The 22,456-nt window shown below is 54.3% G+C and overlaps 1 protein-coding gene across 1 annotated transcript; it reads right to left on the bottom strand.

The window, feature by feature from the left end:
* Positions 1-10,117: 10,117 nt before the first annotated feature.
* Positions 10,118-12,339, bottom strand: TEX44 (testis expressed 44). The gene has a single exon (XM_037524224.1). The coding sequence runs from the start codon at positions 12,300-12,302 to the stop codon at positions 10,245-10,247; it is 2,058 nt and encodes a 685-aa protein (XP_037380121.1). The 5' UTR covers positions 12,303-12,339; the 3' UTR covers positions 10,118-10,244.
* Between the last annotated feature and the right edge of the window lie 10,117 nt (positions 12,340-22,456).

Below are 22,456 nucleotides of genomic sequence, written 5' to 3'. Positions count from 1 at the left end.
CTAATATACAGGCGGTTTATCAGGGGGTTTTCCTGGAGTTGGCATCCATGGAAGGGTCGGGAAGGCAGCAGGAACAGGTGAAGGGCGAAGGTCTGCAGTACTCTCAGGGGAAGCACCACTGACCGCGGGGGAAGCTTTGCTGTCCCCAGGGATGGCCTTCTATCATTGTCTGGAGTTGGGGCCAGGGAGCCGCATTCATGAATCATGGGATGCGCCCGGGAAGGGACAAACATGACTTTGGGCAGGTGTTTTTCGTCAACTGAGACGCTCTCCAGAGAGGGTCACGGGCTGAAGGTGCTCATGTCCTCGGGTCTGCGGCCAGCACTGGCCATCAGCAGGGGATCGGCGTCCACTCAGGAGACTGACTTCGGCAGGAGGGAAGATTCAGATAAGTTGTAGAGGGAGGTGATTCCCTGGTGGCCTAGGGGCTAAGTCTCAGCGCTATCACTGCTGTGGCCTGAGTTCGATCCCTGGCCAGGGAGCTACCCACATGGCGCAGCAGACCTCTCCCGTCTCCCCGCTGCTCCCCTCAGCAGTGTATTTCAGTCAATCTCCCTGTTCTGTTCCCCACTCCGTCTCTGGTGAGTCCTGTCACCCTCCACACCTCTGGCCCACACCCCAATTCTTGTATGCATAAATAAATAAACCTTTAAAAAATAAAAAATAAGCTGTAGAGAGAGCAGGGCCATGCAGAGCCTGCAGATCTGCCTGTTCTCAGGCAGGAGAGTTTGCAGAGCCCGATCCCTGGTCCCAGGGTGGAGTTGGACCAGCTCAGCTGTGAGGGCGTTCTGTGCCCTGGTTCCTGAGGGCAGAGTGAGATGAGTCAAGAGTATGAGGTAGACCTTAGGGGGCTGGAAGAATGTCCTTGACTTTCTTATGGATTTAGTGTTGATCAGTGCCAAAGAATCATCAATCAGCGCTACACCTCAGGATTCCTTTTCTGATGCCCCTCATGGTTTCCAGAGAGTCTTTCTTGTTTTTGTTCCTCACCTTCCTCGCCTAGCCCCGGTGATGCCGCCTGCCTCCCTCTCAGGGTCCTTCTCTTGGGCTCTCCCCACGTGCCCCTCTGCTGCTGGCCACTCCCCAGGGCACTGTCCCAACCATCCATGCAGCCAGGGGGCCTCAGAGAGGCCCACCTGACCTCACTGGGGGGATGTGCCCAGTACCTTCCCATCAAAGGCACCAAATCTCGGAAAACTTCCAGGCCCACGGCTGGTTCCTGAAGGTCCCTCTGGGGGACACTGGGAAGGCTGCGTGGGAGGTGGGCCCAGGTGGCCTTGAGCAGCTCCTGTGCGGGGAAACAGATCAGGGAGCCTGCTTCACCCAGAGGGGAGGAGAGGATGAGGGCGGAGGCTTTTCCCAGTTTCGGATTAGGCTGCGCAAGTTCACTGGCCGGGAAAGCCAGCCCAAGGCTGCCTTTTCAGAGAACTTGGCTGATCTCTGCTTTCAGACCCCCGGGTTAGCTGTCAGACGGTTGCTAGGACTTGTGGGGACTGGTCAGATGGCTTTCTTGGGTGGGACGGGCAAAGTATGCCCCTGGGTCCAGCCTGGCCTGGCCCATCACACTGGGGGGCTGTGGCGGGCACTCTCCCTGAAGATAGATTGTGAGAGGCTTGGGTGTTACCCTGTTCCAACAGGTGCCATTAAAAGGGAGGAGCCTGAGAGGCCTGGCTAGATATCACCACCTAAGTCCTGACACCCAAAGGGTCCTGATCCTGACATACCCCCCCACCCCGCCCCCCAGGGATGGCCTTGGCCAGCACTAGGGCCCAAATTTAGGTCACTGCTTAGTCTGTGCATGCCTGGTGGTCTCTGTGCTCCTGTTGTGTTTTGTTCCACACTTTTTTCCACACTTAACCTGGGTTGACGCCACCTGCCTCAGTTTATCCCTGCGCTTGTCACTTTCACTCTCTTGCAGTTCCCCTTCAGTGCACAGGGCTGGGGGCTGCTTCCTGCACTTTCTCTGTCACTTTTGAACAAGAGGCTTCTCATTTTATTTGTGCAGTGTGTCAGCTGATCTGCTCACCAGGGCAGGGAGGCCAGGTATGGAGGTTCTGAGTCCTGGCGGCCGTCTAGCAGCTCTCAAAGGGTGGCCCATGTCCACAGCGCGCCAAGACGAGGCCCAACTAAGCGCCTACTGTGTGCCAGCGAGGTTGGCACTGCGGGCCAAGCCGCTGCAGACAGAAGCCCCTTTCTTCAAGCTCACCCAGGAGAGCGTTTCTAAGTAGGACAAAGCCTGTTGGTCCAGGGGCCTCCCGGGCAGGAGTGGGGAGAAAACCAGGGCGGCGGGAGGAGGGGCGCCTCCCGCGGGGCGCACACGGGCCCCACCCGGCCGGCCCCGGCGCTGAAAGCGCCTCTGTGTTGGGTCCCGCCCGCCGCGGCCCGGAGCGCGTCTCCCCGGCTGCGCCAGGCCCGGGAGGCTCTGCAGCCCCTCTGGGGACAGACACAAATAGTTCCCGGCCCAGCTGCCCGCCCAGTTACCTTGGGAACCCAACTCAATGGCCTGACGTCACCGGCCGTTGCGTAGCAACTGCCATCGCCTCCCTCCCGCTCCCGCCCCGCCGTCGCCATGGAGACGCGGGGCCAGCCCCGCCCTCCGCGCGGCCCTCGCGCCCTCCGGCCGCCTCCGAGTTCTGGGGGTGGCGTTCCCCGACCCCCGAGCCTCGCTCCCCATCCCACCCCCGAGCCGCCCCAGCGCAGAGGCGGCGCCGCCGGGACCGCGGCCGGGGGGACCGGCTCGAGGCCCAAGTGGGCCGGCGACCCGCGGGGGTTCCCCGCCAGGGGGGCCTGTGGGGGCGTCGCAGCCCAGGGACCGCTCCTTTTCTGTTCAGGCTCGTTTCTCACCAGGCGCCAACTTGGGCTCCTGCTCGGGTGGCCAGGACAGGTGGCAGCACGGCGTTTCCATTCCCTCCCCGACGGCCGCCCGGGAATCTCCGCCCTTGGCCACCTGCCCCGGGGGCGGAGACGCGGGGCCTGCTCGGCCCGGGCTCCCAGGCCCGGCTCCCCCCTGCGCTCCTGGCCTCCCCGGCAGGCACCCGCGCTGCGACGCCCGTGCTATGGTCTGGCCAGACTGTGGCCGCCGCCCAGCACCTGGGGGGCCTGGGGCGTGGGCCTTGTTCTCACCTGCTCCGTTGCCCCTTCGCACCTTGGGGAGGAGAAAGACTCGGAGGCGGGGGACACGGCCCAGAAACGCGGGCAGCAGCAGCCTGCCGCCCGGTCTTACCCTGTCCTGCCCCTGAGGACCATTTTGGGTGAAGGGTCTTGTAACTGAAAGGGAACTGCTAAGAAGAGGAAATGTTTCCCTTTAAAGAGTCATAGACCTGGAAATGTAAAGTAAATAACAAGTTTGCTTCCTTAATAAGCATATCTAAGCAAGGTCTGGCAGCCTGCTAGGCTGATTGATCTCCCAGGCCATCCTCCGAGATCTGAGTCCTGCCCCTTTTCCTGTGTCAAGAATTTGTGTGCTCACTCACCACCTTCACCAGTGGTTTTGTATAAAAGAGACTCTTTGTCTCTAGACCGGTGCTCAGACCTTACCGGCCTACCCAGGTCTGAGACCTCATGCGTGAGTAATAAAGCTTCTCCTGGCCTCACCATTTCTGAAGTACCGCTTGTTCTTCCCCTGCCTGGGTAAAAGGCTAGAATTTATTTCTGCAACATAACCACCTCCTCTTGTTAGAGGTCTTTGCTTGTCTTGTTCAAGCCCAAAGTGGTGGAGGCCATCTGGGGAGGTGATTTTCCTTCCCCAAAACCATATTGAGACAAAGATTAATAAAATGCAGGCAAGACCAGGTGTTTTAGGGGAATCCTATTTCCTCATTGGTTGCTATTTAAAATTCAGAGATGCAGGGCCTCCTGGTGGCGCAAGGGGTTAAGACGCAACCTATGAAGCTGTCCACAGCCTCTGCAGCACGAGTTTGATCCCTGGCCAGGGAGCTACCCACATGGTGCGGCAGACCTCTCCTGTCTCCCTGCTGCTCCCCTCAGCAGTGTATTTCAGTCAATCTGCATGTTCTGTTCCCCACTGTCTCTGGTGAATCCTCTCACCCTCCCGTGCCTCTGGCCTGTACCCCCACCCTTGTGTGCATAGAAAAATAAATCTTTAAAAAAAATTCAGAGATGCAAAGGAACATTTTCTAATCTGTGGGATTGGAGAGCATACATGTAAAGCCTCAGATCTTCCTAAGGCATCTGGCTAAAGCAAGTTCTGATTGTGGGCAGAACATTCAGACAAGCTCATGTGTCCTGGGTGGAAACACCCCAGGGCTCAGCGCCCAGGACGGGGCTTTGTGTGGCCCTGGACAAATACTGATATCTGGAGCCCTGGCCTCCTTTTGTGGGACAGACAGCTTTTATCTGTCGGGGAGCCTTCAGGTGCAGTGGGGAGGGAGTTTGGGGCATTGAGGGACCTTAGGAGAGCCAGGAGGGGACAAGCTGCCTCAGGTCTCACCTTCCCCTTTCTGGAAGGGGAGTGGCTGAGGGTGTGCCAGCCGCTTGTGCTGGTGAAACTGCAGTGTCGATTCACCTCAGCTTGGAAAAATCCTTGCTCCAAAGTGGCAGATCTTGGGATGGCCTGTTCTAAATATCTTGGGGAGGCCTGCCCTTCCCTTTGTTTTTTTGTTTTTGTTTTTAAAAGATTTATTTATTTATGCATACAAGAGCTGGGGTGTAGGCCAGAGGTGGGTGGGGTTGGGGAGGGAAGAGTTATGAGAGGATTCACCAGAGTGGGGAGCAGAACAGGCGTATTGACTGAAATACACTACTGAGGGGAGCAGCAGGCGAGACAGGAGAGGTCTGCTATGCCTTGTGTGGGTCAGCTCCCTGGACAGGGCTCGAACTCCCAGTAACTTTATAGTGCTGAGACTTAACCCCTTGTGCCACCAGGGAGGCCCAGGCCCCTCGTCTTTACCTGGCTCCTGGGTGGTCAATGGAGGTGAAAAGAGTGGCCTTATCCGCAGGCATGAGGTTTGTACGGATGTTTCAGACTTCAGTTTGCTCAGACGGCCTTGCTCTCCTGTCTGGTCGAGCGGGAAGGAGTCCTTTCCAGGAGAGTTTACATACAGAATGTTCAGAACTTCCAATTAGGAGACTCCTGATCAATAAATACCCAGACAACGCAGACTGTCCCATGGAAGAGGGAAAAATGACATCTGTCAATGCGGATACTGCGATTTACAGGAAATATATATTGGTTATTTGATAGCCAAGCTCTGTTTCATATACTTACTTGGTTTTCATCCACAGTGCTCCAGAACTTGGAATTTCCTGAGTCTTTAGAGCAATAAAGGCATCTTTTATCATAATATTTGGTCTCTTATCCTCAGTTTCTGAGAAACCTTCAGAACCATAAAAGTTTAAATGGGTGTCTTGTTTTCTAGAAGGATCTATGTTAATGAAGATAACTTTTGGAAAACACCTGGCGGGGGTGGGGGGGTGGAGGGGGCTGGTTGCTAGGGAACCCAACTAGAATAGAGGGTGGGACATTTCCAGGGAGAGCTTTCAGGTGGAATTCAATTGCCAGTGGCCAGTGATTTAATCACTTGTGGCTATGTAATGAAGCCTCCAAAAAAGCCTATAGGGGAGCTCCCAGGTAGGTGGGTAGGAAGATTTGGGGGCGCATGGGGTGACTGGAGGGGGCCTAGAAGCTCCATGCCTTTCCCTATACATGTCCTTGTCCTGCTGACTTCTATCAACAGTGTTCTTTGTAATAAGTAAGTCTAGTGAGTGAATGGGCTTCCTGTTCTAGCAATTTAATCGAATCTGATGTGGGTGTCATGGGAACTTTTGACTGATAGCCAGGCAGCTAGAAACACAGATAATCCAGGACAGGCAACTTAAGTCTGAGGAGGGGGTCGTGGGGGCCCCTGATCTATAGTTGGTTGGTTAGAATTATGTATGGGCTGGCAGCCCCATCTGAAAGGGAAGATGGTCTTTGGAGACTGAGCCCTTAATCTATGGAGTCTGATGCTATTTCTGGGGAGACAGTGTCAGAATTGAGCTGAATTCTCGGACACCCTCCTGGAGCCCAAGAATTGCTTGTTGGTGTGGGGAACATAAACAACAGGGTTCAGTTGTTCCCCTCAGTTCTTTCCAGGTTGGGGAAGGCATTCCTGGGCGGGGAGAGGGGTGCACCCCAACTCCAGGGGACAAGTTCCCATGCCCAGGGCCTGGCAGACCTTGCCTGTGTTACCTCTTCTTCTGACTGATCATTTGTATCCTTTATGATAAACCAGTACTAGTAAAGTATTTCCCTCAGTTCTGTGTGTCGTTATACAGCAAGTTATCTGAGGAAGGAGTTGTAGGGACCTCTGATTTGAAGTGTGGGTGACCTGAGGACCCACTATTTGCATGTCTGAATGGGGGCAGTCTTGTGGGGCTCAGCCCTTAAACTGTGGGGTCTGCGCTGACTCTGAGTGGTTAGTGTCAGAATTGAATTGTAGGACACCCGGGAGGTGTGCCCAGAGACTTGGAGAATTGTTTCGCTCGAAAAACGCACGTATTTGGTGTGAGTAGTATTGTGAGTAGAGACAGTTTTAACCCCCACTTCTGTCACAGTTGTCCCTCAAGCCCCCAGTGTCCTTGCTTGGCTGGACTGCGGTCTTGGGCCCTTCTGGGGCAGGGCAGTGGTGCCTTCTCTCCAGCAGAGGGACGCCAGCACAGGCGCCTTCTCGCCCCATTCTTAGGGACTCCAAGTTGAGGATCTGGGTGACCTAAGGAATAGGACTTCCTCAGAAGGGAGTCAGTCTTCATTTAAATATTTAAACACGCACCTAAAACCTTACTTTACCTTTACTATTTATCTCTTTCCCTCTGGGGGCAGTCTCCTGCCTCCTCAGCCAAACCCATCCCCTTGACCATATCACACCGGCACATTAACCAGCTCGCCAAGTGACCATGGGCTAAACCAGAACGTTGTCTTCACAAAACAACAACAAAAACCATTTTCAAAGACTCAGGTTTTTTGTTAACCATAAATGATCTCAAATGTGTAAAGCCTTACAACAAGGATTCTTAAAAAAAGGCAATTTTTTTCTGTTGTTTGGATGTGTAGCCTCCCCCAGCCCTCAACACACACACACACACACACACACACACACACATACACACCCATCTTAGATGGAACAAAAAAGCCTCTGGTTGGACAAAAGTGCCTCAGGAATTTCCTGTCACTGAGTCAGGCTGTCCCAGGGCCCGCCTCGGGCTCTCTCCACCTTGGTCGGCCCCTGTACTTGTACATGGGCAACAAGTGCTTCATGGCAGGGGCCTTAGGGCCCATCTCAGTGTCTACAGAACCACAGGGCGGAGGCCACTGTGCCTTCTGTCATCTGCCAGGACTTGTCCTTCTCTTAGTCACCCCTGCTAGACTTATGTTAAGTGCCTCGCCCTCCCCCTGCTCCTGGCCCAGCCCAAAAGTTTGTGGAAGCCAGGATCCTTGGTTCCTGGCCCATCTCTGTGCAGGACACATCTGAAAAGTTGGTTGAGGGTCCTAGAGAAAGGCTGGTTGTTGGGCGTTAACCTTAGCCGGACCAGGTCCCCGGTGCCGGAGGGGTGAATTTAGTGCTCTGTCATGTCGCGGCTCTCCGTAACAAAGGGCACCCTCCACACAGCCTCCCGGCTGTTCTGACTATGCTCATTCTTTATCCCTTACACACCACCGCTGTCCTACCTCTCCCCACAGTGTCCGGTTGTCAGCTCTCTGGTCCAGTGGCCCGTGAGCCTGGGTGGCCTGGATCTCTCCTGCTTGCTGACTCCGTGTCTGATAAACAGCTTCCTCTTCCCGTGAGTTGGGGCCTTTCCGGACTCCTGCCTGAGGCCTCTTCTGCACTAGCTGTCTGATCCAAAGCTTCGTCCTCTCACTGCCACAGACTCCTCAGCCCAATGCTGCCCTGACCTCCTCCCCAGGCGCGCTGGTGCCTCTACGCCTGGGGGTATGGGGGGCATCCCACCTGCATAGAAGATGTGTCGCCAGGCAGATCTGCCAACACATCTGTGACCCCACAGCAAGGGGAAGGCTGGGAGAAAGCAGGGAGCTAGTCCCGTGGCCCCCTGGAAAGCTTCTGTGCTAATAACCATCACGGCTAACATCCAACGATGTGCCAGGCTGTTTTAAGTGTTCGACTCTCCGAATCCTCACAGTAGCCTGATGCCACAGGTAAAGTCTGTTGTCATTTTACAGGTGAGGAAAGTGATGCACAGGGTGATGAGAGCAGCAGCCAGTGGGGCTGGGATTCCCTACGTGGACTGGACACCAAGGTCATGTTCCACCAAATTCTACGGGCCTTGACAAGATGGTGCTGGTCCAGCAGCACATCCTGTGGTGACTCCCAATGTTGGGCTGCTGCTGGCCCCAGAGCAGGCATGAGGCCCAGACCAGGTAACCAGGCATTACATTGCTGTGGCCTCAGTGGTGGGTTCAGGACAGAGCATGGGAGCTAAGCCAGGCCCGGCAGCATCCTCCCCGGGGACTTTCCTGCCAGAGCCAGTGGGAACAAGGGCGTCTCTCTTTCCAGGAAGGTGACTGGGCCACCTGAGAATGGAGCCAGAACAGGGGGCCGGGCTGGAAGGGCAGACAGAGCTCCGGGTCAACCCTCACTTGGCACTTGTGCTACCTGGTGATCCCCCTTGCGCGTCCCGTCTGCCCTTGCTCTGCCTGTCCCAGTCTTCTGCTCACTTTTGTGGTCTGTCTCGAGGAGTGCCTGGCATTTAGTGGCTGGTTCAGAAAATATTTGTTGGAAGCATGTGTGAGCACAGTTTACTGTCTATCACCCATTCTCTGCCTGGGCTCCTCTCATGTTGAGGTGTCTGGCAGCACCCTTGTCCCACAGCACCCATCACACCTGCCTTGTTCTTGCCTCGGGGTGGGGGGACACCAGCTCTCTCTCTCTCTTTTTTTAAAGATTTATTTATTTATTTACTTATTTATACATTCAAGAACTGAGGTACAGGCCAGAGGTACAGGGGGTGAGAGGATTCACCAGAGACAGAGTGGGGAGCAGAACAGGCAGACTGACTGAAATAAACTGCTGACAGGAGCAGTGGGCGAGACAGGAGAGGTCTGCCGCGCCATGTGGGTAGCTCCCTGCCCGGGGATCGAACTCATGCTGCAATAATTGCACATTGCTTCATAGTGCTAACACTTAACCCCTTGCGCCACTAGGGAGGACCTTATCCCCATTTTTAAAAGTTAGCCTTTAATTTACAATTTGAAAAACATGATGTAGAGTGAACAGACCCAACAGCGGGCTGATTTTGGTCACGGGCTCCCGTTTGGAGGCTGCTGGGGAGGAGGGATGGATAAATGAGTGAATCCATGTATGGGGCTGCGGCATTAAGACGGACGGGGTGCCACCTGTGTCAGGGGCTCTGCCAGGGCGAGATTTGGAGCTTCACTCCCCGAGCCTCAGGACTGGGCACTGTGTCCAGCTGGAGGGCAGCTGGTGGCTTTCCAAGCAGTGGCTCCCTTTCAGGGGGGACAGAGTCACAGGCAAAAGTAACAACCGTGTAAAGAGGCCTACCTAGGTCTGAGGCCGCCAACTCGTCCTGGTGTGTCTGGGGTTTTTCTCTTTTCCATCTCAAAATCTCAGGAACCCCTTAGGTTCGGGACGGTTTGGTGTGGTTTCCTGGCTGCAGGGTAATGGTAACGGCAGCTGCGGTGTGCGAGCTCGAGAGTTCCAGACAACCTGCATTAGTCCCTGAGCCGGTACCCCCTGTAGACTGGTAATCCCTTCAACAGGTGAGTCAGAAGCTGGGGTGAGGGGTGGGGAGGTGTGTGTGGGTGAGCAATAGGGTTTGAACCCATATCAATCTGGCTGTGTGCTCTTGACCCCAGGCTCTGAGACCCTCAGCGGCGTGGCCGGAGCCTGCTGGGCCAGTAGGCCTGGGAAGGGCCAGTGTCCTTTGGGTTGTGCTTGCTTGGCTGGGGGTTGATCCTGGAAAGATTTCTGCAGATCTGAGTCCTCTGTGCCTGAATCCCCAGCCATGCTCAATTCTCCTTCTGCCCTCAGACCCTGAACAGTGCCTCCTTTCTGCTTCCAAACACCTTCGCCTCCTCCCGCACCCCACCCTGTGCCCACCGCACGGACCAGGGATGAGGCTGGCGCTTAGAAAATAAACGCTCGCTGGTAGTTTATTGCCTGGTCTGGGGAGAGCCAGCCAGGCCAGGGGTGGGAAAGGGAGCAGGGCCCAAGGGCCCAAGGGTCTCGGGAAGCTGTTGAGTCAGGCCTTTGGGGGGTCCTGTGAGGCCTCTATTCCCCGCTGGGGTAGGCCCGGGCCCGGCGTGGGGTGAGGTGGCTGGTCAGGTAGCGCACGGCCGAGCGGATGCCCTCCATCGTTCTGCGCTCTACTGCCTCCAGCATGTGGGTGACGGAGTGCAGGGCTGAGCCAGTCCCCCCGACCAGGCGGGAGGAGAAGGCTGCACGGACATGGCCCAGGATGCTGGAGACTGAGCGCAGGCTGGGCCCCGTTCTGTGCAGCATGTCCGTGACATGGCTGTGGTCAGAGGCCAGGAGGCCCGTGGCCATACCTATGCCGGACTCGGACCACACCAGGATGTCGGTCAGGGAGCTGATGGCGCCCTCGCCTCCGCCCAGCAGGCTGGTCATGGAGCGCATGTAGTCGTTCTCCTCGTTGGCCAGGTCCAGGCTGGAGTCCATGGACCTTCTGTGCAGGGCCACCATGTGGGGGACAGGTGAGCCAGGGGCGCTGCCCCCTGGGGAGTGGGGGCAGGGTGGAGCCTGCTGGTCTCCTGAGGCAGCCTCCCCCTCTGGCACTCCCTGGGGTTCATCTGATGGCAGAACTTCAGCATCGGGGGCAGTTTTCTCCCCAAGGGCCTCAGGGGTGCCGGCAGCCTCAGTGTCAACCTGCTTGTGGGTGTCGCCCATGCTCCCAGTGGACTGGGCCTCTATATTCTGGGGTGACAGTGCCTCAGCACTTGGGGTAGCTAAGTCTGGCTCACTGTCCAGGACACCCCCTGCATGTGTCTCCTCCTTAACTAGGGAGTCATGTCTCAAAGTCTCAGACCCCTGCCTGGAATCTTGCCCCAACCTGTCCTGCCCCAGGTTCTGGAGACTCAGGGGCAGCTGCAGCGTGTCTGGGACAGGCAGGGCCTCCAGCTGCTGGCTGAGTCCTGCAGCAGCTTCATGCTCATCCTTGTCCTCATGGGCTGATGTGTCCTTAGGAGCTGGCGCGTCCATGTAGGCTGACATGTCTGAATAGGCTGACGTGTTCTGAGGAGCTGGTGGGACCTCAGGAGCTGGCGTGTCCTTGTAGGCTGACATGTCTGAATAGGCTGACGTGTTCTGAGGAGCTGGTGGGACCTCAGGAGCTGGCGTGTCCGTGTAGGCTGACATGTCCGAATAGGCTGGCGTGTTCTGAGGAGCTGGTGGGACCTCAGGAGCTGGCGTGTCTGTGTAGGCTGACATGTCCAAATAGGCTGACGTGTTCTGAGGAGCTGGTGGGACCTCAGGAGCTGGCGTGTCTGTGTAGGCTGACATGTCCGAATAGGCTGACGTGTTCTGAGGAGCTGGTGGGACCTCAGGAGCTGGCGTGTCTGTGTAGGCTGACATGTCCGAATAAGCTGACGTGCATGAATGGTCTAATGTGTCCTTAGGAGCTGGCGGGATCTCATGGGCTGATGTGACCTCAGGAGCTGGTGGGACCTCAGGAGCTGCCGTGTACATATAGGCTGATGTGTCTGAATAGTCTGATGTGCACACAGGAGCTGATGTGTCCTTAGGAGCTGGCATGTCCTTGTGAGCCGATGTGTCCTTAGGAGCTGGCATGTCCATATAGGCTGACTCGTACTCAGAAGCTGGTGGGACCTCAGGAGCTGTCATGTCTGAATAGTCTGATGTGTACACAGGAGCTGGTATGTACTCAGAAACTGGCATGTCCTCATGGGCTGACGTGTCCTTAGGAGCTAGCGGGACCCCATGGGCTGATGTGACCTCAGGAGCTGGTGTGTCCTCATGGTCTGATGCGTCTGTATAGGCTGATATGTCCTCATGGGTTAGTGTCTCCTTATGACCTGATCTGCCTTTATGGGATGATGAGCCCTTACGTGCTGATGTCTCATGGGCTGACCTGTCTTCATGATCTGATGTGCCCTCACAGGTTGATGCATTCTGGAACGTGACTAGCTCTTCAGAGTCCAGACCTCCATGCTGCTGTGCAGCTGAGCTGGCCTCCGGTCCACCTGCGAGGACCTGAGTTTGGGACTCCGCTGTCTGGCTGCCTGTAGACCTGCCGTTGGCCACATCACCATATGTGGGAGTGCTGGCCTCTCCTGAGGGTATGGTGGTCATTGGGGCCCTCTGCCACTTGTGCTGTTGGGGAAGTGGCCATGGGCTCCCTGGGTGTCTAGGTAGTGAGGTCACAGGGGACTATGGGCAGCTGGTGATGTCACAGGCACCTGCAGAGCCAGGGTCCTGAGCCCCTGGAGTGGCTGCCCAAGTGGGCTAAGTCGAGGAGACGATTTGTAGCCCAGTCTGCAGGTGTATAAGGAAAAAAAGGCAGATATCTTGGAAAAGGTCCTGCAGGTGTCTGGGAGTCACAGCAAATGTGACTTTGATGGAAGGATGGGGTGCAGGTATTGATTTATAGCGAATGCTAGATGGGACCACTCCCAGCACTTCTCTGTCCACCCTGGGGACTCAGGACCCTGATTTGGCCAGTCTTTCTGCAGAGAATCAGTCATCAGCTATTGCGTTGGGCAACACCACACTGACGAAGACACAGGTGTCGTGGAGCACGCTGCACAAGGCAAGATGCTGCTGAGAGCAAGATCCTGGCTGTTTTTATTGATAGAACAATCATAGAGCATCAGCTACGTGTGTTAGGAGGACAAGGAGAAAGGATGGTGACACTCAGGAAAGTCATCTAGGGCTTGGGGGACAATGAGTCTGCTGACCATGTTATCAGCTTGATGACCAAGTGTTGTCATAGAAACTGGACCCCAGACCCCCTGCTGTGGTCCTAATCTTATCAACAAGGCGTTCCACTGGTCAGCTTCTGGGGTCCCTTGTCATACATCAGTCCTCGGCCCCCCGGGCGCTCCCGGTCATACCTCATGATGCACACCCTTCCAGGGTGATCAGGCTCTCTGCTTTTGATTGATATGAAAGGCACCTTGTAAGGTTTGGCTCCTATGACTGTGACTGGACAGTTCTGACCCTGTATAGGAATGCTGAACTGCAGGTAACCATAATGGTGGCTGAACAGGCCGCTTAAGTTAGCAGGCTGCTTAAGTCTAGCAGACCCACAGTCAGCAGGGGTGAAGAGAAATAAGTGAAGGCTAAGGGCCTGGGCAGCTCCCAGACTTGATCATCTTTCGTGTGTGGGTGCTATTGACTGAATATATGTGTCCCCCTCCTTCATATATTGAAAACTACTCTCCTGTGTAATAGTATTTGGAAGTTGGACCTTTTTGGGGTTGTTAGGTCACTAGGGTAAAGCTCTCGTGATGGGGTTAATGCCCTTATGAAAGAGACTGCAGGGCTCCATGACCCCTTCTCCATGTGAAGACACAGCCAGGGACAGTGGCTATGAACCTGGAGGCCAGCTCTCCCAGACAGGGCCAGTACCTTGACCTTGGACCTCTCAGCATCCAGATCGTGGAAACAAACTGTTGTTTATTAACCACCCAGTGGTTTATAAGCCATTTGTTATTGCAATCTGCAGGAACCAGGAAAGAAATTGGTACCAAGAAGTGGGTGCAGCTGTAACACCTAAAAATGGGGAAGCAGCCTTGGAAGTGGGGGATGGGCGAGGCTAGGAGAGTTTGGAGGTGCAGGCTAGGAAAAGCCTCTGTTGTGAACAGACTTAAAGGTGACTCTGGTGAGAATCGGAAGGAAAAAGAGAACGGTGTAAAGAAAGCCTCAGTCTGCTGGAGGATGATGCCTCTTTTTTCACAAGAGTGAAAAAAACTGGAACGGAGGCCTCACAAGTCTAAAGCCTGACTCACACAGGAGGCTGGGGTAGACGGGAGTAACGTGACCATGACCCAAGCTATAGAAATCAAGATCCTTTTATCACAAGGCATAAAGCCCAAGCAGATAGCAGATGCTGTAGGAAGTGTCTGAAGCACAGACCTGAAGGTAAAGCTAGAGCGATTGGGCCCATCCTGGAATCTCCGGCCCCTTTTGGACTCTGCGTAGTTAACCAAAATCAGCAACAAACCGAAGGCTCACAAGGAGTGACCCCTCCCAAACAGGAGAGGGCTGTATCCGTGCAGTCTCTGCACAGGCTGGGGCAGCGCTCCCACGGCCCCCCTGTGACTATGCAGGTGCTTCTTTTCACCAACTCTCTCCTCTCTGCAGGGCAGCAGCTTCCTGCCTGCCGTGACCTGTACCTGCCCGGGCTTCTCTCCACTGACCTCCCTCAGGGGAGGCAGCTCTTTTCCAGGCCGCCCGCCTGCGACCATGCAGGCCTCTCTCAGCAAACCTGTCCCTTTCAGGGCAGCTCTTCCTGCCCGCTTGTGTCTATGCAAGTGTCTTTTACTGTCCTATCCCTTTTCTAATAAACCTGCCATTTATTTATTTGTTTGTTTGTTTGTTTATTAAAGATTCATTTATTTATGCATGCATGCAAGAGCTGGGGCACAGGCCAGAGGTGTGGGGGGTGAGAGGACCCACCAGAAACAGAGCGGGGAACAGAACAGGCAGACTGACAGAAGCACACCACTGAGGGGAGCAGCGGGCGAGTTAGGAGAGGTCTGCTGCACCATATGGGTAGCGCCCTGGCTGGCCGGGGATGGAACTCGTGCTGGAGAGACCGTGGACAGCTTCATAGGTTGCGTCTTAACCCCTTGCGCCACCAGGGAGGCCCTAAACCTGCTCTTTAAATATAGCTACTGTCGTTGTCTGGTGGAGAAACTCATCGCATGACACCAAAACGGGACCTCCCGTGAAACCCTTCCCATAGTGAATCCAAGGACCCAGCACTCGAAAAAACCTCATCAGAGGACACCTAGTAAATAGCACGTTGGGAGAAATATGGATGAGAGACCGTCTGATGAGTTCTCGGCTGGAAATGAGGAGCTTGTTTACTGATCATGGAGGGAAGGCCATCCCTGTTATGTCTGAGTTGCCCCATTCTAGTGTTTTATGGAAGGTAGAGCCATGAAATAGGATATGTAGAGGTGATCTCTAAGATAGGGTTGAGGTGTGGCCTGGCTCCCCCTAAGCGCTTGCAGAAACAGGCAAGAGGAGAGACTTAACTTCAAGATGGAATTGGTAAGCTACAAGGAACTGGAACTGGGCATCTGCTCAACTTAAACAGCCTGTTCAGTCACCATCTTCATTACGTGCAGTTCTGCATTCAAATACAAGGCCAGTCACACTGGTCAATTGGTTATCTCAAAGAACTTGGATGCCAGGCCCTATAAGGCTCTTTTCAAATTTAACAGGAGCAGGATGCTTGATCCTCCTGGAACAATGGGTATGCTTGCCCAGGGGGCCATTGACTGATGCATGACCCTGCCCTCCCAGAGACTGGTCAGCGGAATGCTTTGTCAGTAAGATTGGAACCATGAGGAGGAGGCCTGGGGTATGGTTTCCATCTCAATACCGAGTGATCAAGCAGATAAAAAATACTTTGTCAGCAGACTCCCCTTGAAACCCTAGATTCATATGCACATTTGTTCAATTTCACCCATGCTTTTTCCTTGTTCTCCTATCCCACCTGATTGACGCTGTATTATTCTATCAATAAAGGCCAAGGCGTCCTGCATTGCACAGCTTGCTCCACGACTCCCATTGGTCAGTATGGTGCTGTCCACGCAACACAGACCTTAAAGCTTCGTTAAGTTCTCAGCTTCGCCATATTGCTACGAATAGGACGCGAGCTTGGCAGAGAGCGCCGAGTGGCCCAGTGACCAAGGGGTGGGAACTTAGTGTGGCTCAGCCATCTCCGCACATCCGAGGAGCTCTTGCTCAGGACGACGGAAGGATGACGCCCAGATAATTCTGAGATCACGGGGCTGTCATTCCCCTCACAGACTCGGAGTGCCAGGGCCGGGGGGTGTGTGTCTCCTGGCTGGCTTGCCAATTTGATACCGAATTCCAGTCTTGGTTTCCCTCAGCCAATAAAAGGAGACAGAGTTTGAGGAGAAGGAAAGTAGTTTAATTTGTCGACAAATTGAGGAGGGCAGGAGTCTCGTGTCTGAACGACCACCGTCCTGCTCTTTGGCAGAGACAGAAGTGTTTATCCAGAGTTACAAGGGAGTGGAAGTGGGGTGTGGGCGAGGGTCAGCCTGTCCATTCTGGCAAAACCTAGAGGCTTTGGCTGCTGCCAGCTTGCTTTCGCTGTCACCTGGTGGTCGGCGATTCAGATGAACTGTTACACGGCCCAAAGGAAACATGGACACCAGGGCTGACGAGAAGCAGGTTTAGTGCACCGGTGCTGACTCAGTGGATTCGCGTCCCAAGGCTGAGCCCCGTCTGCAGGAAGTCAGGGCTTATCTACACTTTCAGTTTCCACAAGGTTCCAGGTGGGTTTGCATTGGTAGCTGTACGTGGTCAGATAGGACGTGGCTACATACCAAGAGGTGGCCGTATAGTTGCACACCAAGGGGTGAGTAAAGGGTCAGTAGTCACAGGACCCCCCCCCCCAGGTCCATCCTGCCTCATGGCGGTACATGGTCTAACATGACGCAAGAGCCACACCAGGAACTAAGTTGCATACCAGAAATGAGTAAGATGTTGTTGCTAAGACCCCCCAGGCTGCTTCTCTCTGGTCACCAAGCTTGAGTAGCTTCTTAGTGATGCTCTTTTCCCTTGGAATGTAAGAAAACAAAATTTGTTAAGCCTGGAGGGTAACTAAAGGAAATAGGAGTGCTTATCTGGTGACAGAGAGAGAGACGAGTCCTTCATTCCTGGTGCGTGAGTGCGTGCGTGCGTGCATGCATGTGTGTGGTTCAGAGTGGTGTCGAAGCAAGGGCTGCCAGGCACCGCATGTCTCTGCTCCCCACACTCATTTTTTTTTTTAATAGAGGCATGTTTTATTTATTTATTTGTTTGTTTTGTTTTGTTTATACAAGCACTGGGTACAGTCAGAAGCGCGGGAGGGCGAGAGAATTCACCAGAGCCAGAGCGGGGAGCAGAGCAGGCAGACTGACGAAGTACACTGCTGAGGGGAGCAGCAGGCGGCAGGAGAGGTCTGCGCGCCATGTGGGACCCTCCTCTGGTGGCCGGGGAGCAGCCGGGGATCGAACCGGTGCCGCAGAGGCCGCGGGCACCTTCGCAACCCAGCGCTCAACCGCTGCGCCACCGGGGAGGCCCTCCCCACACTCTTGTGCCTTGATTCTTGCTGCTCCAGACACAGCTCCCGCAGGCCCTAGAGCATCACAGGCCACGCTGGCCTCCCCTCCAGAGGGCACAGGCTGCAGACTTTGGTGGTGCCCTGTCGGTGTGTTCCTCTGGTGTGGAGAGGCAGGGCGTGCCTGTCATTCCCCTCACAGGAGGAATAGACCTCCCCAAGGTCTCTTCTCCCTCTGCCTGGATCCCCAGTGATGGGGCTGCCCTGAGGAGCTGCAGGTGTGGGACCCTGACCCCCAAGAGCCGAGGAACCCAAGCAGAAGGGAGTCCTGCTGTGGGGTCCCCAGTGGGCCAGGAAGATCACCTTGGGGAGGATGGGGGGCGCAGCCCTGGGGGGGGGGGTCTGCCTCTTTGGCTGGCTGCTCCTCGGCTATGTTCTGTCTTAGCTCTGGACTATTTAAGGGGCAGACTCCAGATTCTATTTCTTTCCAGAACTCCTGCTTCTTGCAGGTTCAAGACTCTAAGGAGATGGTGCAACTGGGCTCCATTAGCAGATGGTATGGGAATTCTTCAAAGAGATACTGGATTTGTTTGGAAGAAATAGGTTAATAAGCCCCAAGGGGTGGGAACTGAGACCCCAAAGGCCTTCTCAAGTGAGGAGGCTGATTGCTACCCGGCTTTCCATGGAGGAGAATGCTGCCAGCCCGAGGGCCTTTGTTCAGAGAAAGTAGGGTTTGGTCTGATTGTTCTGCTGGAGAACAGGGAAATGAATGCTGGAGTTAGAGGCTCACAGTTAGGCTCTAGGCATTGAGAAGGGAGGGCAGTCAGGTCAGGCACTGAGAAGAGAGGACAGGTCAGGCCTCCCTGGGGGTGGAGCAGGTGAGGCTTGGGAAGAACAGAAATATCTACAGGGAATTTTTAAGTTGTTTGCTTTGAGGTCTCCAAGGTAAACCCCTTCCCTCCACAACATCAAAAAAATCACAGCTTGTTTGTTAGTGCTTTATGAGCGTGCTGGCGTCCGGGGGCCTGCAAGGGGCTGGTGATTTCTCCTGTAGGCTGACTTGGGGCAGACTGCCCTGGGGACACAGCAGAGACCTGGGACTATGGGAGGATGAGTTACAAAATGGTTAAATATTTAGAAAAATATTGGGTTAGTTCCTAGCTCCCAGATTTTAAAGAGGTAAATGCAAAGACCGACAGACAGACAGACACATACACACAGGAAGAAACAGATAGAGACATAAGTAAACTAATAGATACGATGATTTGGGGCCTCCCTGTTTGTGCAAGGGGTTAGGTGTCAGCACTATGATGCTATCCGCAACTACTGCAGCATGAGTTTGATCTTCTACCAGGGAGCTACCCACATGGCACAGCAGACCTCTCCTGACTCGCCTGCTGCTCCCTCCAGCCATGTATATCAGTGGATTGGTCTGTTCTGCTCCCCACTCTCTCTCTGATGAATCCTCTCATCCCCCGCACCTCTGGCCTGTACCCCAGTTCTTGTATGCATAAATAAATAAATCTTTAAAAAAAAAAAGATTTGATGATTTGATTTCAGGAGAAGCACTTTCTAAACATTAAAACCAGTGAAGAGATTACAAAGGAAAAAAAATAGACATAGGTTCATAACACCCTAACACATTTCATGACAAACTCTACATTAGGAAAAAAACCTACATTGCCACAGAGGACTGGCATCTAGACTGTATAAAGATCCCAGACACATTGATGGCACCATTAGATGCCCAATAACACAATATGCAAAAGACAAGAACAGCCTACTTACCAAAGAAATCTAAATAACTAATAAGCATAGAAAAATATTCAAATGTATTAGCAATCCAAGAGATATAAAAGAAAAATAAAACTTTAGGCAGTGGGATTATAGGTGGCCTAATAAAATTGTTTTCCTTTGGCTAACTGCATTTTCTAATTTTCCTGCAGTGATATTTATTACTTGCATTAAGAGAAAAGCCTGAAAGTGCACAATTATGTGATACTAGCAAATAACAAATGAATAGCCAGTGTCAGAGACTTCTAGTCATGGTGGAATTGTGGGTAAGTATTTTCTTTCAAACTTTTGTACAATTTTAGATTCATAAAATTCATTTGCCCTATTCACAATGAGTAAATACTACTTTATTAGAACACATTTGCAAGTTAAAATAGTTTTCTTCTTTCTAAACTTCCAGAAGCCTGGGCCCTCTAAGCAAATAGGATTCTGAATCAATTCAAACACCCACTCCAGAGTGGAAAGGGGAGCTGAACCCAGAGATCACCCCTCCCGCTTCCATCTCCAAAACAAAGGGGGGGCCTCCCCGGTGGCACAGCGGTTGAGCGCTGGGTTGCGAAGCTGCCCGCAGCCTCTGCAGCGTCGGTTCGATCCCCGGCTGCTCCCCGGCCACCGGAGGAGGGTCCCACATGGCGTGCAGACCTCTCCTGCCGCCTGCTGCTCCCCTCAGCAGTGTACTTCGGTCCTTCTGCCTGCTCTGCTCCCTGCTCTGGCTCTGGTGAATTCTCTCACCCTCCCGCGCTTCTGACTGTACCCAGTGCTTGTGTAAATAAATAAATAAATCTTTAAAAAAAAAAAAAAAACAAAGGGGGCTTGCAGCCCTCCCACACCCCAGCCTGGTCTCTTCTAGACCCACCCTCATCTCTAGGGCCATCCCAACCCTCCCCACCTTCACGTTTGACCTGCCAACTGCTGTGGGAGCAGGCAGGACCAGGGCTCCCCCAGGGCACCTGAGGGGGGGGGAGGGGCTGGCCATTCCACAGCCCTCTGAGGCCTGGCTGGTGGCCATGTGAGCGACCTCAGGGAACTCTGGCCCAGACCAGCCTTGAGAGACCAGAAGTCAGACCTCAATCCCTCTGCCCATTCTTGGATTATTGGGTGTCTGTTAGAACTGCGTCTCCACCCCCATCGCGTGAGAATGTGAATGTGCTGGGAGATGGGGTCTTTGAAGAGGGGATTAAGTTAAAACGAGGTCTTAGGATGGGCCCTAATCCAGTGTGACTGGTGGCGTCCTTTTCAGAAGAGGAAATTTGCACACAGACTCCCGTCCAGGGAAAATGCCACGAGGACATGAAGACAGCCGGCGAGAGCCCAAGAGGGCCCTGGATGGCTCCTTCCCTCCCAGCCCTCAGGAGGAACCACCCCTGCCAACATCTTGGTTTCTGACATCTGCCTGCAGCGCTGTGAGAAGATACACTTCTGTCAAGTCCCCCAGCCCGAGCAGAGGGATACTGTTCTAGGCCCTCAACTAGAGTCCCAAAGAGATTCAAGGAGTGAGCAGGCCCCAGGGCCAGCACGTCAGCAAGGCTTACTATTGATAGGCCTGCAGAGGCCGCACTGTGGAGTGGGCCGGGATGGGGTCGCAGGGCTTTGTCCTCAGGCTCCCCAGCTCTCTCCCTGCCCCAACAATCTGCTAGTCATCCCCTTGTGGGAGAGCTCTTGCAGCACCCCCTCTCCTCCACTCAGCCACCAGGCTCTGCATGGAGTGGGTTTTGCTCCACCCCAGGGCATCCTGTGGACCACCCGCCATGCCTGGCCTCGGGGTGGTTGACACGTCTGGATGGCCTGTGCCTCCCAGGACCAGAACTCACTGCTGCTCCCACCAGCACCACTCGGCACCAAGCGGGGTGGGGAGACTCTTATACTTTAGAGTGGGTTACCCAGAGTTTCTGTGTTTTTAGCTTCCTGAAGTCAGAAAGGGACCTTTGGAGGAGTGGGGAAAGCTATGAGCCCCTCCCCAGAAAGATGAATATGCCCACTCCCCAGGCCACGCCTCTGAGATCCGAGCTGCTGGTGATTTGCATTCCAGGGACCTGCAGACTCCTGCTACTCACCTGGTGTGTGAGTCATAGGCAGTGTGGGGACAGGTAGAGGCGAGGGTGGGCAGGTGGATGACACCAAGGCAGTGAGAGATGGCCCTTGTGGGTCTCTGGAGGGAGGAGGAGACCTCACTTATGTCTGGGAAGCTGAGGGAGGAATGGTGACTTCTGGGCAGGAGAGTGCCTGGAGGAAGCAGGCCGCTGGGAGGTGTTGGAAGCTTCTAGAAGCACAGCCATATGAGAGCTTGCCTCCACATTTCAACTATGGATGAGTGTCCGTTTTTGCAGCAAAGACAGGTCCTATCTTTCAAGAAAGAGCAGGATGAACAGGGCCAGGAAGTCCATCCAGGTTTTGAGTGAACAGAGCAGATGGCCCTGGCCTGCCCCAAGCAGGCGTGTTCAGGAAATGAGGACTGGGGACCAGCACTGCCAGGGGAAAGCACCATCTCCCAAGCATATCTGTCAAGGGAGGGACCTCAGCTGCAGACACTTAGAGGGGTTCCCCTCACCCCTCATCCTCTGTGTCCACACCCACCCAGCCACGTGGCTCCCATCAGGACTGAGGGGAAGCCCCCAAAGGCATGTGTACCTGCAAGCTCAGCATGTCATCTACTCGGAATAAGGGGCTTTTCAGGTTTAAGTAAGTGAAGGAGTCTTGAGGTGAAACCACTGTGGATTTAGGGGGGCTCTGTAACCAATGACCAGGGCTCCCTCCGAGAGAAAGGGGAAGGAGTCGAGAATGAGACACAGAGGGAGCCAACTGAGGACAGAGGCAGAGATGGCAGAGATGCATCTACAAGCTGAGGAGCACCGAGGGTTGCCGCCAACTTCCAGAAGCAAGGAGAGAGGCACTGACAGATTCTCCCTCAGAGCTCCAGAAGTAACTAGTCCTGCTAAAGACTTGGCTTGAGACTTCTAGTCCCCAGAATGCTGACAGGGAGGAGGGGTGGAGGGCAGAAGAGAGGGAAAGAGAGAGTTCGATGGTATCTCTATTTTTCTTTTTTTAAATTTATTTATTTATGCATGCAAGAGCTGGGGTGCAGGCCAGAGGTGTGGGGGATGAGAGGAGTCACCAGAGACAGAGTGGGGAGCAGAACAGGCAGACTGACTGAAATCCACTGCTGAGGGGAGCAGCGGGGAGACAGGAGAGGTCTGCTGCACCCTGTGGGTCAGCTCCCTTGCCAGGGATTGAACTCATGGTGCAGTGGCTGCCCATAGTGTCATGGTGCTGAGACTTAACCCCTTGTGCCACCAGGGAGGCCCCTGGTTTCCTTTTTTCCACATTCTTATCCTCACTTGTTTCTGGTCTTTTTTTTTTTAAAGACTTATTTATTTATGCATACAAGAATTGGGGTACAGGCCAGAGGTGT

This window comes from Talpa occidentalis, unplaced genomic scaffold (assembly GCF_014898055.3).
Source record: "Talpa occidentalis isolate TD23 unplaced genomic scaffold, MPIMG_talOcc4v2.1 talOcc4.3, whole genome shotgun sequence".
Taxonomy (NCBI): domain Eukaryota; kingdom Metazoa; phylum Chordata; class Mammalia; order Eulipotyphla; family Talpidae; genus Talpa; species Talpa occidentalis.
The sequence above is the reverse complement of the archived record's forward strand: the minus strand, read 5'-3'. Positions and strand labels throughout refer to the sequence as shown.

Coding starts and splice junctions, on each gene's coding strand:
- TEX44 (XM_037524224.1), bottom strand. CDS start 12,302: ATGACCACCATACCCTCAGGAGAGGCCAGCACTCCCACATATGGTGAT.